Source organism: Schistocerca gregaria, chromosome 4 (genome assembly GCF_023897955.1).
Source record: "Schistocerca gregaria isolate iqSchGreg1 chromosome 4, iqSchGreg1.2, whole genome shotgun sequence".
In the NCBI taxonomy this organism is placed as follows: Eukaryota; Metazoa; Arthropoda; class Insecta; order Orthoptera; family Acrididae; genus Schistocerca; species Schistocerca gregaria.
The window spans coordinates 131,660,424-131,677,088 of record NC_064923.1 but is presented as its reverse complement, the minus strand read 5'-3'; the positions used below and the strand labels follow the sequence as shown (position 1 = coordinate 131,677,088).

At 38.3% G+C, this 16,665-nt stretch overlaps 1 protein-coding gene across 2 annotated transcripts in view; it reads left to right on the top strand.

Moving 5' to 3' along the window:
* Positions 1–5,084, top strand: part of LOC126266874 (maternal protein exuperantia) — a 66,853-nt gene extending 61,769 nt beyond the window's left edge. For both annotated transcript variants that reach the window (XM_049971521.1, XM_049971522.1), the window contains exon 4: positions 3,878–5,084. In XM_049971521.1, coding sequence (XP_049827478.1) covers positions 3,878–4,498 — 621 coding nt within the window. In that variant the 3' untranslated portion in view covers positions 4,499–5,084. The remainder of the gene's footprint in view (positions 1–3,877) is intronic.
* Positions 5,085–16,665: the final 11,581 nt, after the last annotated feature.

The following is a 16,665-nucleotide window of genomic DNA, read 5'->3' as shown; positions in this document are numbered from 1 at the left end:
TAGAAACAGTGTAATTTTATGTTTGTAATACTGCAATCCATACTCTTATCTCATGGGTTACTTTGATCTGAAGTAATGCATGTAACATTTTTAGCATTTTAAGCATGTACAAACATTATTAAAAATAAATAGAAGACTTCTTTGAAAATTGCATATTTTATAATGGGATACATATCTAAAAATTTTACACTGTGTGTGCAGGTGGAAAGTGGTGGCCTGTGGGCTTGATTTGGCTATTGGTTTCAATCTGGTTAGTAGTAGTGGTAGTAGTAGTGTGAAAGTGCCCAGTTGTAATCTGCCCGGAATGAATTCTCGGATGTCTGCTGATGCTCAGCTTGCTGTGGGTTTGCAGCTCATAACACAGACCAGTGAAGGTTGTTACCTTTTGCAGCAGATGGATTTGAACAACAGACATGTTTACAGGTTGAGGATGAAGTAATAGTGTGCTGATTTGTATACAGAGTGTGGGAACAGCTTGCCACCTTGAAGAGATGCAGGTGGAAGCATCCCATGTTCAGGTGTTAATTTTTGTTTGCATTTGTGAAATGGTTTTTAATAGTGTTGTAGAGTTTTTCAATGAGTGTTAAGATCACTATAGTAAAAGGTCATAAGTAAATAATGTTCACAGCGTGTAAATAAATGTGAACATGAGGTGGGTGAACATAATGAAAAGTGAACATTCGACCTCTTAATTTAGCCAGAAAGGAAAGAGGAAGGGCCAGACCAATGGTATTTGTCAAAATTCTCACTGTTGCAACAAATTTTAGACAGACTAAATAACATTAATCCAATTAAGAATTTAAATACCGAATGTAAGTTATGACAGATAATGTCGATTATATGCCATACGATCATTTCATTTTCATGTCGATTATAACTTGGACAAAATTGCTGTTTGCCAGACTGATACAAATTCAAGCCACATTTAAACAACCATAAATGACCAAAACTTCATGAGCAGAAGGCACCAGTAAAAATTTAATGATACTCTAGTGGCTACATAATAGGCAACTGCCAAAAATTATTATTCTAAAATACAAACTAACCAAGGGAGATAAGATTTAAAACCTCATAAAACAGACATATAGTAAGGTTTACAGGGTTCCACGATAATATTCAAATTACTGAAATTTACATTAAATAAGAATGACCATTGAGATCTCAACCACTGGTAAAATGTTTAAATAATTTGAAAAAGCGAAAAGGTTATAAAAAGGAAGCCTCTTCTAATTAACAAATACAATGACAGCACTCTTCTAAAATTTCAACTAAAAATTTAAATTGCAGCGTTAGAAGCCATGGCTGTGCTTGGAAGTAGTAGCATTGCATAGGACAGTGGGAGCTTTCGCTGCCCATGGCTTGTGCACCCAGAATCGCATAAATAGGTTGCTTTGAAAGCTATCTGGGGCCAGAATGAGTAGGTCTAACAAGGATTGGTAAAAAGCACTGGTGTCAAAATGCAAGCAGTCTTAACGAATTCCCTGTAGCAACATTCCAGTAAGTGCAAGCTCAGGTCACAGCGAAGATTATAATTATTACTCTCCCAATAGTTCATGGAATTTCTCACAATTATACTTAAGAAATTCGACTTCTAAGAAGTTAACAAATTTGACATCACAACTAAAACTTAAATTTTCATATAAACCACTTAAATAAAACAAGATATACGTGATCTGAAGTGGAATAAACAGTACATTATCCTCCACAAATGACATAATTTAGCAGTCTAGGAAGATGGTTAATATTCTGCCAAATGAAAACTACGATTTGAGCACAGCATTTATCCAGGGTGTTTAAATCAAACAGAAGTCACAAAGTTCAAGACCCCGATAACATTTTCACAACACCAGAGTCCGCTTTCACACCAGGAATAGACAATCTCCAATAATATTGAACATTAACCAATACTGTGAGGATTAGTCTACTCTTATGGGCACAGCAAGCAGCCCTCCAGGCCACACCAGAGGGAGTTGCTCTAATGGGCAAGTGTTAAGAGACAAAGACAAGAGCATATAGATGTCTATAAAGTATGACAAGCTGTCATGCCTCAGAAAACATGGATATATTTTCAAAAACACATTTGGCAGAAGAATTTGTTCATGTGGCTTATTGGGAAGGGGTACCTCAAACTGTCATTGAGGCTGTACTTAACTGCTATGAGTGCTATTGTTGCTTCAAGTGATAAGGTGACCTGACAGTTTAAGTATTTGAGTAAAGGTTGTGGGTCACCAAAGATTGCCCATGACTGCTTTAAGGGATGCTAGTGTAATTGAGAACTTCCAGTTAAGAGTTCAGATGCCCGCTCTTTAATGTGAGAAGTGGTAGTATTGTCTTTCACATATTTAATCATTAGTTTCAAACAATCATTTACTGCATAGTTTTGATAAAATTTCTTAGATGTATTTATCAAAAGCATAGGAAATTAAATCTCATCCCTGTGACATTCCCAGTAATAGATCAGTAATTGTGTGTGTTGCTGCCTACTAAGATTTTCTTGTTACTGCTGCTTAGGAGTCAGGAGTGACAAGCATACAGAGATAAAAATTTTGGTGTTTTGGGAAGTAGAGGTGCTGATGACCAGCCTAATGTATTTAATTCTCATTTGGCACATGGCCTGCTGTGTTGGCTGTTTTGTAGGTGCATGCACTGCCTTACCAAACTTTGCTGGTTGCATATTGGCAACCCCCCACAGCCTCTGCTCACTGAAATTTGTCATTGGGGGGGGGGGGGGGGGGGGGGAGTGAGATAGTGGTGGTAGACTTAATAAGATGTTAAGTGCCTTGAAACAAGTATTGCCAGTTGTTATTGATCTCTTCCATTCAGGTCAAGTATATTTTTCCATGTTTTTTAAATAGGTTTGGCAGTATAAATGGAATCTCCTTTGATCAAAACATTGACAGTTTACATCTTGAGCTTTCCATTATCATAGTGCAGATCTGTTTGTCATGATTCCTTTAACTGTACAAAAGTGTGCACATCGTTTTAAAACTGCTTGGCAGAAGTGATTGAGGGCAAAAGATGAATTGGAATAAGATTAGTAAAGCTCTTCCTGTGGGAAATACATTTTACATGTTTCAAACTTTGAATATGATTTTAAAAAATGGGTGCAAATGGAAGGAGATATTGGAGCTGCATAAAGGGTTGCTTGTTAAGTTTGGTGTTTCTAATCAAAACAGCTTACATGTAAATAGCTGTTGACATAGAACTTGGCCAGATGGAGCACACCTCACAAGAGCAGTGCTGTGAAATGTTCTGTTGTTGAGATTGAGGCTTGGTTGTGTGATGAAAGTGGAAAATAGATTGGGTGCTGTAACTAGAACTTAAATTTTCTTATCGTCCTTCGCAAAGAATAATACTGATATAAGGCATATAAATGTCTCTGAAGTACTGGGTCAATGAACAAAAAACAAACCTTTTATTGATAAAGGGCAGGTATACACAAAGAAATAATTCTGAAACTTTCTCAATGTGCATTGTTGTTACTGTAAAAATAACTCTTTTTCAACTTGAAGTGTGGGAAGTGGTGGAAAGAAATCTTCAGTATCTAATGTTAATATTACCTTATTTTGCACTTGCCCACATTACCTATAACTGAGTGGTGGTAACTTTTTTTGCTCCACGAGACACCTCAATAATTAGGTCCATACATCTGGTCCCGCAAATCATTTGTTCCAATCATATCACTGCAGTAAGTTTACACGGCAAGTTTATTGTAGAGAGATATTTAGAGCTGTGTTAATATTGTCTCTTAAGGACAAAATCGGCAGCTTGCCATATACAGGAGCTAGACTTGAATATGTCACTGTAATCTTTTTGATTTTGTGAACTTAACTGTTTTCAGAATCTGCTGAACATACGAACATATTGTTTGTTACAGATTGTGCACCACTTATTTGATGAGCGACAGGAAAATAAAGGTAGTGGAGATGCATCTGTTGCTATAGTGGAAAGCTTAAAAGAATTCATTTGGACACTGGATAAAGAGGAGGAACACATTGCCTTGTTAAAAAAGTTTATTGAGCGACAGAACTCTTTGAGGCCAATATTCAGGCCTATGATGCGTATTGACAGAAAGGAGTCGGCGAAGGCATCTGCACTTCGTAGGGCTCTGGCGCAGGCTGGTGTAAACTACGAAGATCTTTCAGCCGCACATTCCAAAGATGGAAGTAATGGTATAAATGAATTGATAACATCAAAAGTAACTAATATGAAGCCCAATGAACTGGAAGAATTGAAGAAAATTGTGAATGGACATTTTAATCCTGAATCTAAGAAGAAATCTGATGAAACACCTCAGAAAGTTGCCCCTGAAAAATCAGTCTCTGAAGGTGCAAGTGCATCAAGTACACCTGATACAAATAACTCTCCAGTGAAGGAGCCGAGCACTGGTGCTAATAATACTTCTGCTACTGCCTCGTCTCAGAGCAATGACACCTCACCTCAGAAAAGTGTTAACACTGGTGCATCCTCTCCAGCTACTCCGGAATCAAACTATTAGTAGTAATGAGACATCTAATGAGTGCCTTACTTTCCAGAGATGTTTTGTTTACCAGAAATGCATCATTTATGCCAGTGTTGCCTTAATCAGTTAAATTGTTAGGTCTCTATTAAAGTATTTAGTTAAGAGAACATTAATTTGTCAGAAGAATAATTTGCTTTGATCTTGGTGGAATGAGAAGTAAGATTCATCATTTATATTTTATTTTCAATCTCAAATACAGATGAATTAAGTTTGCTACAGTTCTGCTAGACTGTTCATTGATTCACTGATTTAAATGAAGTACTCACTGTGTACTGTAAACGCCAGGAAATGGTTTTTTCTTCAGATCTCATTGTAAAAACTGTTAAATAAAAGCAATATGTACATATGTACTAAGGAAATTTTTTATTTAATGTTAATTTTCATATTATTTATAAATATATAAAGCTTTAAGTTTCTGCTGCCTTTAGTGTTTATCAGAAATATACAGAGACCTTCAAATTGGATGCGTATTCTGAAAGCTTGTACATTAAAGCAGAGGTATTAGTTTTAATGTATAACTTTTGTAGCAATTGCTTTTCAATTATATAACATGCATCACACAGCAGTATTTGTTTTTAAACCCTGTCACTAAATGTGGAGTCCAAATTTTCAGTGAAGATCAACTAGTTATTCAGTTTCACAAATTTTTTCTTGTCATGTAAATTTTCATTTATGTTGACAAATAAGGTATTGATTTTTGGAAAATTGTCAGATGCAGGAGTCCAGTAAATTATTTGCCCAAAGGCATGAATGTAGTTTTCCTTTGGGGCTTGACATATTCCATTACAAATGTTTTTCCTTTTAGTGAATCAATAAGTAAACAATAAGCTACTATTCAGGCACAAAAGTATACAGAATGGTGTTAGATAATGAACACACATCAGCTGAGTAAAATTTACATGCAGCCAAAAACCTGAATGTGCTCTAAAGATTTGGGCCTTACAGTCCTTATTCAAAATAGTACACAAATGCAATAATGCCACAAATATGTGCAATAGTAAGAACAGTGACAACTTGTTTGCAGTCACTGCAGTAACATAACTTTTGTGTTATTGGGAAGTTTCAATGCTATGGATATTGTGTGCTGGCAAGGAAACCTGCCCATTGCAGCCTCTGATGTAATGGTAAGATGGGCCAGTGTATAGCCCATAAACACACAATGCATGAAGACGGGCAGGTGTACTGAACCATGAAAAAAGATAAATAGAAACGATGAATGGTCAAAGCTCAAGTGCAACATTCAGTTAAATGTAAGAACCATAGCATCGTGATTAAGTGGTCACGGTTGTCGACTGCAAAGCTGGGTTCTGAACACCTTTCCTGTGCTGTTTTTCTTCACAGCTTTATGTACTGTCTGGTCACTGAAATGTGTTCTTTCTGTAGTGTTGGTAGTTCATACTATACATTGGTTATAGAATGTCATGTAAGAACACATTACCGTTGCAAGAAAATGTGATGAATAGTGAGAGCAGGTAAGATACCACATAGAATTGAAAACAGATAAATGGATGTCAGCTACAAATAAATGGAGGTGAACTATATCACAACAAAGGAAATGTCAAAATGTCTGAAATGGAATGCAACTTCAAAAATGTTAAACATAAACGATTTGCAGATCACTGATAATCTGTGATGGTGAAAGTGTTTGTCTTGCAACTTATGTGGTAATTTTCATTATTGGAGTGCTGGCATTCTCATTCGTACGAATACCTAAATCGGTGGAGGGGGGGGTATCTCATCAGCATTGATGGACACAGGAAGCTTAAGGGAGGGTTGCTAAAGATATCTTGAGCTACCATTACCCTAACCGTAATTAAAGTCGCATGCAGAGTTTAAGAAAGTTCCATTTAAACTGATGTTGTATGTTCTCTGTACAAAAAAGTAATATTCACAACTTCTATCAAATAAATGCCAGACGGAGTAACGTATTAAACTCACTAGAATGGTTGAGACTCTTCTTGTAGGTGTATGTTAGCTATGTGCCTGACAGACATACAATACCATGACCAGATGTGTGAGCTACTTAGGAAAGTACAAAAAACTCAATTCAGTTAAGTCACTGATGAAAGAAATGAACAAATGTGTGTGGGCTGACTGCTTGGGGCAGTGCGGTTGGCTCTGCAGGGGGGGAGGGAAGTGGCATGTGTATGTGATGTGGGTACACAGTTTAATGCTATTGGGTCATTACAGTGGGATAACACTTGTATGCAGAGACAATATGAGTTTACTTTATTGTTATTTATTTAAACCATGTTTTATCTTGTATATTCTGCTTGTTTTATTGTTTAAAATGATTTTGCTCGTACATCTTTACTGTGGTAGCATAAGACAACTATTTTTGTGTGTACAGAGTGCTCGTTATGAAAATCGTGTGCCCACTCAATTATAAAATGAAAAAAAAAGATGAACTGGGCTTTTTACCTCCCTTATCAGTGTGGAGGAATTACTCTTCTGTTTGTAAGAATACCACAGAGTGAGCCTCTTACTAGTGTGTTGCCCTAGAGCTCTGCTACCTGTGTTGTTTGTGGGGGGAACTGCACAATGACTGTAAGATTACACTTGGAAGCCTATTCTGTTATTCTTGTGATTGTGTTTAGGCTCGAACCCCAGTAAGAAATTTACAAATAGGAACATAAATTATAACACTTTAAACTTTGAACTTTTGATTTATTTAGTATTAGTTTAGGTTTGTTACCACATGGCAAAAAAAATCCAATGATATGAGCCATCAGTGGTCAAAAAAATCATTCTTGCTTGCAGTGAAATATAAAATCACTTTGCATTTCACACACTTTACTGTGACTAGCCAATAGCATGATGGAACCTTGCTCCATCCTTACATATACACAATAGGCAAATGTTTGAATGTCTTTTTCATCCAGTACAGCAGTTGGCCCTTTCTTCCCTTTTTAATATAGGAGCTCTCAATAGAGCTACTTAGATCACTTCCTTGATTTCTTGCCTCACTTTTCCCTGAGAACAGCAAGCCTCCGTCTCTACATGTGGCCTTCTGGAACTCTGTATTCTTCTTGACAGTGCTTCTCCTCTGTCGAAAACAAAGCATTCAGTAATCAGATAAACTACATGAGAAAATATTCCATGGTACAACTTTCTTAAATGTATCCAGAATCTGTAAGGCTACTACTGAATCAACAGGATCTGCACTTCTATGAACCCCGATTATATTGTTCGATTGCCTTGGGGTAAGCCACTTTGAATGAATTCTGTAACTTTGTGCAATAAATTTCCACATCAGTCATTAGGTTTGCTTTCTAACATTTCTGAACAATGTCACAGATCTGTTATCATGCTGCTTTATAGCAGAATAATGTAAATTTGAAACTTCCTGGCAGATTAAAACTGTGTGCCCGACCAACACTTGAACTCGGGACCTTTGCGTTTCGCGGGCAACTGCTCTACCATCTGAGCTACCGAGTCGGTCGGGCACATGCCAGGAAGTTTCATATCATCGCACACTCCGCTGCAGAGTGAAAATCTCATTCTGGTAATGTAAATTTCTCATGGAACAGTCAAACTTTCACAATCCATCCTGATAAGTTTTTCCTCTAGTTCAATTTATAAATCTAATCTACACAACCAGTTGTCAAAAAATATTTTACAATTTTTGAAAAGTCGCTTGTGTGCATTAATGCCCTCGAAATGTCCATGACCTAATGACTTACGACCTCATATAGTTAATTTGGTACAACTGATGTGTCCTGGCAAAGTATGCAATGCTGATTTGTGTAAGTCTCTTAGTAGTTTCCTGCCACTGTTATGAAAGTATTCTCTAATTATCAATAGTTATGAAAAGAGTGGATTGCTAAAAAAAAAAAGAAAAATAAAGTTGACTCAGCCAGAGCGGCCGGAGGTAGCAGTCAAGTGTTGATGAGGTGTGCCTGCTTGTGTGAATATGTTCCTCCTCCTTCTCCTTCGTCGTTTGTTTTCTTAAAGAAGGCTTTGCCTGAAAGCTCAGTGTTTAACAGTCTTCTCACAGCACCTGTCTGTAAATTATCGTCTTTACAGTATATAGAAATCTATCGTTTTCACCATTGTTGATATTCCAATCTGGACTTTCCATTAGTCTCCAGTTAATAAAATCAAAACATTTTCTGTTGATGTTGTTTGGGGGGGGGGGGGGGGGGGGGAGCAGCAGGCTGTTCTCTCAAAACTGCTGTTTGTATTTCTAAACCTATTACTTTAGTACAACACTCAGGTGTTCAATGCAATGCTTAATTAGAACTGTGGCCCAGACACTACTGTTTATGAATATAGCAATTCTCTGTTTCGTAATATTAACTTGTATCCAGCTGAGTCATGCATTTGGTTTAAAAATGATAGTTGTCTTCCCTACCTTGGGCTTTCTTTACTATTTCAGACAACCCACTGCGTGACTACTTACTGGAAGAATCTTGGTCTGTTTTAACTAGGATAACTGCTAATAATCAAAACTTTTAACTTTTTTGTCAAAATGTTCCCAAACTTCTCAGGCTGTCTGCACACTTTTGTGCATGGTATTCAGAGTTGCCAATCTATTGGAGACACTGTTAATCATTTTTTGCTACTGTGTGACCGTTTCCTCACTTGTCCATAATGATTTTTAGCTGGTAAAGTTTATACAGGAACACAGAGGATTAGATTTTAAATTAAAAGCAAAATACAGTTTTAAATTTTCTCAGTTATTAGTGAAGTGTATGTATTAGTGTTGCGTTTTTCATCATTGTGTTGCTTACAGTAGCCTGTTCTGGCACTCTTGTTTCTTTGGTTTTCATTATTGTATCTTGAGATTTGTTTAAAAAAGTATAGAAGGTTGCCAGGTGTCACTCTAACAATTTTTTTTTTTTTAATTTTGGAGAATTAAGGTTAAGTTATCTAGTCCAAGTACTGAATGTACTTTCATGCCTGTATATGGACCATAATGAATTATTTTTAGCTACCCAAAACCATAAACCTCTCACCTGACTGATTGTTAATGTTTGATTTGGAGCCAGGAAAAGGATATCCATATTCACTCTTCTACAGTCTTATTACATTTCATTCCTGTTTTTCATGTAGCATACTTTGGTGCAATGACCCACTGTCTGAAAAATAAATGCAACAGTGCCTCTGTAAGATCATCTGTTGATACCAAACTTGACAGCTGCTAACAATAGCGGCCAAGCGTTTCTAGGCACTTCAGTCCAGAACCGCACTGCTACTACGGTCACAGGTTCGAATCCTGCTTCGGGCATGGATGTGTGTGATGCCCTTAGGTTAGTTAGGTTTTAAGTAGTTCTAAGTCCAGGGGACTGATGATCTCAGATGTTAAGTCCCATAGTACTTAGAGCCATTTGAACCATTTTGCTAACAATATCACTACTTTACCAGCTGTCATAGATTAGATATCAGAAGGTCCATCTCGTAGCATGACCACCTCTTTCCAAACTTAAGTCTTCACTTGCACATCGTGCTGAAGCCTTAGCTAACTGAAGCTATCCTGACCATTTTATCTAGAAAAATATCCATGGCTTATCTCCACACACACTAGGTACTGGATACCTTATAAAAAGGCATAAAAGACTACCCCAGTCATCAGTTGGTACCAGCTGGGATTGGAACAACCAAAGGAAGTTTTCACCAGGGCTTTGAAATCTCTCTGTTGTGTCTTAAATGTTGACCGCTGTGTGGCCCTTGGCAGCCATAGCAGAGCCTCTCAACTAACGTCACGCACCTGGCCTGGTGGTGAAATGTCCATCTCTTAGTGTGCAGCAGTCAGTGTGTTAAAATATAGACTATTTGCCTCATGATATTTGAAGTGGTATTCTGTTTCACACAAGGTACAAAATTCCTTTCAGTATCTGGACCACTTCTGCTCCAGTCCTCCTGTCTGTCATTCCTAGGGTAGAGTGTAATGCTTTCTGTGTCTGTGGCATTAATGAATGTGCCTTCCACATGGTACTAAAGCGGGAGTGCTTCTACTCTACCATTCTTGGCAGGATTTTGTGAATCTGAGTTTCTTAGATCTGAGTAAAGTCCACATGCGGAACTAGGACTATGGTGTCTGGAAACATTGTTAACCACAGGCAATGCAAATCTTGACTTAACCAATTGGTTTGCTAAAACTGAATGAACATCCATAAAAATTTAAATATAAACCCTTCACATGTTACAGGATAACTGTCTGAGATGTGTGAGACTTAATTGTATTTAGCTTTTTCAGCTTGCCAAAAAGGACAATGGCTACAGCAAGATGGATGGAATGTTGCTCTCCCTCCTGCATGTGGATGTTGTGATGGTGTCATGGTGATGGTGAGCCGGAGTCTTAACGGTGAAGGGCCACGAAGAGATCCCTGCTTAAGAAAGCCTATATTCGTGACAATTAGAGATGGAGTTGTAGCTGGAAAGGAGGTCGGTGCCCTCAATATCATCATCGGCCATGGTCACTTGGATCATGCTGACATCAGCGGAAGTCTGGCAGAAAGGTGATGTATGCCGGAGGTGGTGTGTGCTGGTGTCAAGACAGCTGCAGAGAGCTGATGCCAGGCACTGGGTTGTTAGTGATGAGTAATGGAGAACAGCCCTGGCTGCTTGGTTGTTCCCGTAGTGCCAGTGTGCAATGTAGTGACAGTGTGCAACACAGCACATCAGGCAGTGCTGGATCGTGGCATCCAGCATGGCTGGAGACAATGGTGTGCACCTACTCTGGGTACTGGACAGCAACAATATGCAGAGGCTGGCAGACAGTGACAGTGCAGCTAAGTGGCTCAGGCTGAACCCACGGTTCACCCGAGAGGGGGCTGTCAGCAAAAGGTAGTCACTCAGCAGATGACTCTGCAGTGTGTGGCACCAAATTGACCGCGTGCAGACTTCAGCTCAGGTGGAAGCCTGCAGCTGTGGACAGCGAAATCTGGTGGTGGCTGACTGTTCCACTTGAACTGCAAATGGTATTCTTGTATTGGCTGGCATTGATGGCATCACTAGGTGTATCGTACCCACCCGGATGGATACTACTAAACTCAGTTTGAGAATGAGGGTCAGATTTGGGTGGTCTATATGTGAGCCAGCTGAATAATGCTTCTCCAACTACAGCATTCACACCCTCGAAGCACAGCAGATTGGAATGACTGAATGTCATCGTTGGGTGATGATTTCATTTACCCGTGTTTTCCCTTTTAGTCAGTTCCTCCAAAATCCCTGCCACAACTGTAAGATGTTGCAACTTTGGCTTTCAGAGGCACTGGCTGGCATCTTCTGCTTTGTTAAACAAGTACTGTAGCATTAATCTTATCAAAAGACCTCCCACAATATCCATATAAATTGTGGCTCCTTATAATATACCAGTGTCTTATGTATCCTTTCTTTAGGAACCACCAAGCCAATGTTCCACAAATTACATTGTGTACAGAGGCATTTAAGTAGTTATTCTCCCCACCTTACATACGTATATGAAATGGGAAGAAACTCCAATATTTGTTGCAATGGGAAGTATCTTTTTCCATGTGCATCACAGTGGTTTGCAGAGTATGGAGTGTATATATAGATGTTGGCCTGTTGTTGGCATTTGTGCTGGTTCCCACTGTCTAGCTGGGATGCTTGCTGGGAGACCACCATGGCCACAGTATATTTTGATGGCACACTGTGGCTGCTGTATGTTTTGGTGGCACCAGATGTCCTTCTTGGCCATGTCATCTTTTCCCCACCTGTGGGTGACTTCCATCTAGGCTGATGTCCAATATGATGATGCCTGAAGTGGTGTATCCACATGGCACAGTGCCAATCCAGAATCGATTAAGTTCAGCACATGGGAAAGTGCAAGCTGAAAATATAGGATGTGCATTTCCATGAAAGTCTTCTGTGAAGTATCTTGGAACTTTGTATTCTGCTTCTCTGACTCATGTACTGAGGAATATACACAGTGCTGCCTCTGTCGGGACATTTCCAAAGTTTTGGTTATTTTCTGTTTAACACATTGACTGCTGCGTGGCTGACAGCGGCCATGGCAGTACCTCACAGTGTGTGCCTGACCTGGCAGTGAAACATCCTTTGGTAAACAAGTGGCAGTCCACTTGCTAAATGTTGACACCAATTGTGCTGCTTCCCCATTCCTCCATGACTAGAACAATGCAAACATCAAATCTCTCTTATGCAATCTTTTTGCACAGAATTTGCAGACTCCCTCAGCCTTGAACTATTTCCTACTATCTGTCATGGATGTGTGTGGCAACTCCAGTAATTTTGCTTAATGTTTGGGTTGTGGCTTTGATAGTGACAGGCTGCATTCTGGCAATATACAGCAAGTTGGAGTGCACAAATGCCACCACCAATCACATAGAACACATGAATAGCAAAGCAAAATTTGTGTGGATTACCTTTCAAAACTTCTATGGTACAGATGCAGACAAGTCTTTCAATGGCGTTCATAATTTTTAACTAGTAAACATGTTGATTTCTGTCTTGCAAATTATTTGTCATAAATTTAGGGCATTTTTGTGTTTGTAAATGCTAATGTGGTAGTGATCATAACCTTGACAAATAAAAGTTTGAGACACCAAGTTAGCTTCATGGAATCATTAACTTTATCCCAGGTTTTTCTCATATAACACAAATAACATTCTTTGACATTGTCACTTCAGTTATTACGCGAAACTTGTAATTACCATGCTGTATATATTATGAATCTTGGGATTTACTAAAGATGTTTATTTACTGCTCAGGAAAACAATTCAGCTGTTACAATTCAGTCCCATTGTGTATGCTGTTCTTGGGCACGGAATGAGTAAGTTGCTGTTAATAAGCAGCTGGAATTCACTCTCACTGATGTCAAATGATTGGAAGCTGCTTGGAATGGGTGTGTTTAGTCACATACCTAAGGTTCGTCAAGTAGTATCCTCTCCTGTGGACACTGTCCCTACAAGTTTGAGGTGGTGTCTTCAGTGGAAAATAAAACAAACTGAGTTAGTCTGAAACACTTCTAGTGTCGGGAAGCCTGTTGCGTTATGTGTCAGGAGGAAGCACATATCATCCTATTTTTCAAAAACTATTTTGTGAAAAAAATTTGACTTTGTACATCTCCTGTCTTCACTCGATAAAGAACTCAATTCCTTTTTGTTATCTGTCATACTTAGTACGCTGCATCTGATTAAGTAAAATATTGTGTGAAATTGTAAATATTTTGCAAAGCTGGTTATTGGAATGTGGATAAGATATCGGAATTTTATTTAAAATTGAGAGCAGAAGGCTATTCTCAAGTTATTGGGTTTCATATCTGAAGGAAAGTCACCTGTGAAGCACCCATTCACATCCCTGCACATTGCAAATCATGAGGTCAGAACAACTGTCGTATCTCATAAACGACTTTGAGATTTCGAAATGAGATTTTTTGCTTATGTAGCACACAATGAAGGACATATGTTATATGATAAATACTTCATATTTTTTATGTGCTGAGATATGGAAGTAATTGCCCACAGCAGTGTAGGTCAGCGGCTCAGGACGCATTCACACATTCATATCACTGTAGGAAAACCTAAGTGGCTCATGGATACAAGTCTACAACACCTGGGAAACACTGTAGCAGGATGTGTATACATGTCAACAGGAGTGAAAGGGTTAATCACCAGCTCTTTAACCCTTTCACTGCTCCAGACGTAAATATACGCCAATCGTTTCAGTGCTCCAGACGTATATATACTATTTGCTATTAAAAAAAAAAAAAAAAATACTTGCAGCGGTTCCCTGCTACAGAAGCAATTTGGAATATTATTGAAAGGGAAACAGGGCAACCAAGAGCACAGGAAGACTTTAGTGCAATAAAATTGAATGACAAGTGCACTAACAAACAATCAGAAATTGAAAATATTTTGAATAATCATTTTTTAAATGTTGTGGAGAAAATAGGATCTAGATCTTCACTAGAAGAGGCAAGGCTATTAATAGAAGAGGCCATACCTGCACAGTTTGAAACAGCTGTAATTCCACCAACCTCTCCCTCTGAAATCAGTAAAATAATAAACTCACTGAAAAGTAAAAGCTCTTACGGAATTGATGGCATTTCCAGCAAAGTACTTAAAGCTTGTTCCCCACAGATAAGTAGAATTCTCAGCCACGTATGTAATAGCTCTTTGGAGCAGGGTGTTTTCCCTGATAGACTGAAATATGCCATTGTAAAACCATTGCATAAAAAGGGGGATATGTCGGATGTCAACAACTACCGCCCAATCTCTCTTCTGACAGCTCTGTCAAAAATTTTTGAGAAAGTAATGTATTCAAGAGTAGCCTCCCATATTTGTAAAAATAAAGTACTAACAAAATGTCAGTTTGGTTTTCAGAAAGGCTTTTCAACAGAAAATGCTATATATGCTTTCACTGATCAAATATTAAATGCTCTGAATAACCGGACATCACCCATTGGTATTTTTTGTGATCTCTCAAAGGCCTTTGATTGTGTAAATCATGGAATTCTTTTAGATAAGCTAAATCATTATGGTTTGAGTGGGGCAGTGCACAAATGGTTTAATTCATACTTAACTGGAAGAATGCAGAAAGTTGAAATAAGTGGTTCGTGTAATGTTAAAACAGCTGATTCCTCAAACTGGGGTGCTATCAAGCACGGGGTCCCACAGGGTTCGGTCTTAGGTCCTTTACTGTTCTTGATATACATTAATGACTTACCATTCCACATTGATGAAGATGCAAAGTTAGTTCTTTTTGCTGATGATACAAGTATAGTAATAACATCCAAAAACCAAGAACTAAGTGATGTAATTGTAAATGATGTTTTTCACAAAATTATTAAGTGGTTCTCAGCAAACGGACTCTCTTTAAATTTTGATAAAACACAGTATATACAGTTCCGTACAGTAAATGGCAAAACTCCAGTAATAAATATAGAATTTGAACAGAAGTCTGTAGCTAAGGTAGAATTTTCAAAATTTTTAGGTGTGTCCATTGATGAGAGGTTAAACTGGAAGCAACACATTGATGGTCTGCTGAAACGTCTGAGTTCAGCTACGTATGCTATTAGGGTTATTGCAAATTTTGGTGATAAGAATCTCAGTAAATTAGCTTACTATGCCTACTTTCATTCACTGCTTTCGTATGGCATCATATTCTGGGGTAATTCATCGTTGAGTAGAAAAGTATTCATTGCACAAAAACGTGTAATCAGAATAATTGCTGGAGCCCACCCACGGTCATCCTGCAGACATCTATTTAAGGATCTAGGGATCCTCACAGTAACCTCACAGTATATATATTCCCTTATGAAATTTGTTGATAATAATCCAACCCAATTCAAAAGTAATAGCAGTGTGCATACCTATAACACCAGGAGAAAGGATGATCTTCACTATGCAGGGTTAAATCTGACTTTGGCACAGAAAGGGGTAAATTATGCTGCCACAAAAGTCTTTGGGCACCTACCAAACAGCATCAAAAGCCTGACAGATAGCCAACTAACATTTAAAAATAAATTAAAAGAATTTCTAGATGACAACTCCTTCTACTCATTGGCTGAATTTTTAGATATAAAGTAAGTAAAAAAAAAAAAACTTAATCATTAGTGTCATGCAATATTTTGTGTAATGTAATTTCTTGTACAGACATCTTTTATTAACCTGACACGTTCCACATCATTACGAAGTGTCGTATTCATGATCTATGGAACAAGTATTAATCTAATCTAATCTAATCTAATCTAATCGTATAGTTACGTATAACGCCGACAATCGGGCCAGCGAGTCTGAGGTAATTGTTGCGCAAGTATGCAGTTTAATTGTTGGAATAGCCTACTAGGAAATACCTGAACGAGTATTGAATGCTGAATTCTCTTTCTGCTAAGTCATTCGTATCGCTAGATTACCTAGTTTGTGTGCGGCCGTTTCCGCGTTACTGAATAAAATGACGCGACGTTACCGCCCGTTTACGGACGATGAGCTGCTGAGTATTCTAAACCAAAGTGACGACGAGGACATCATCATGCCCAATCCAGCTGATTATGGGTGGACAGATAATGATGACGACGAGCTGGCAGATAAATCTGTCACCACAAATATGAAAAAAATCTGTGAACCAACAAACGCTGAACCAGTAAATGAAGATCCAGATTTTGATGTTATCTTCGATTCTTTCTCCGATTCCGAAGAAGAACCTGAGCGTATGCCTGA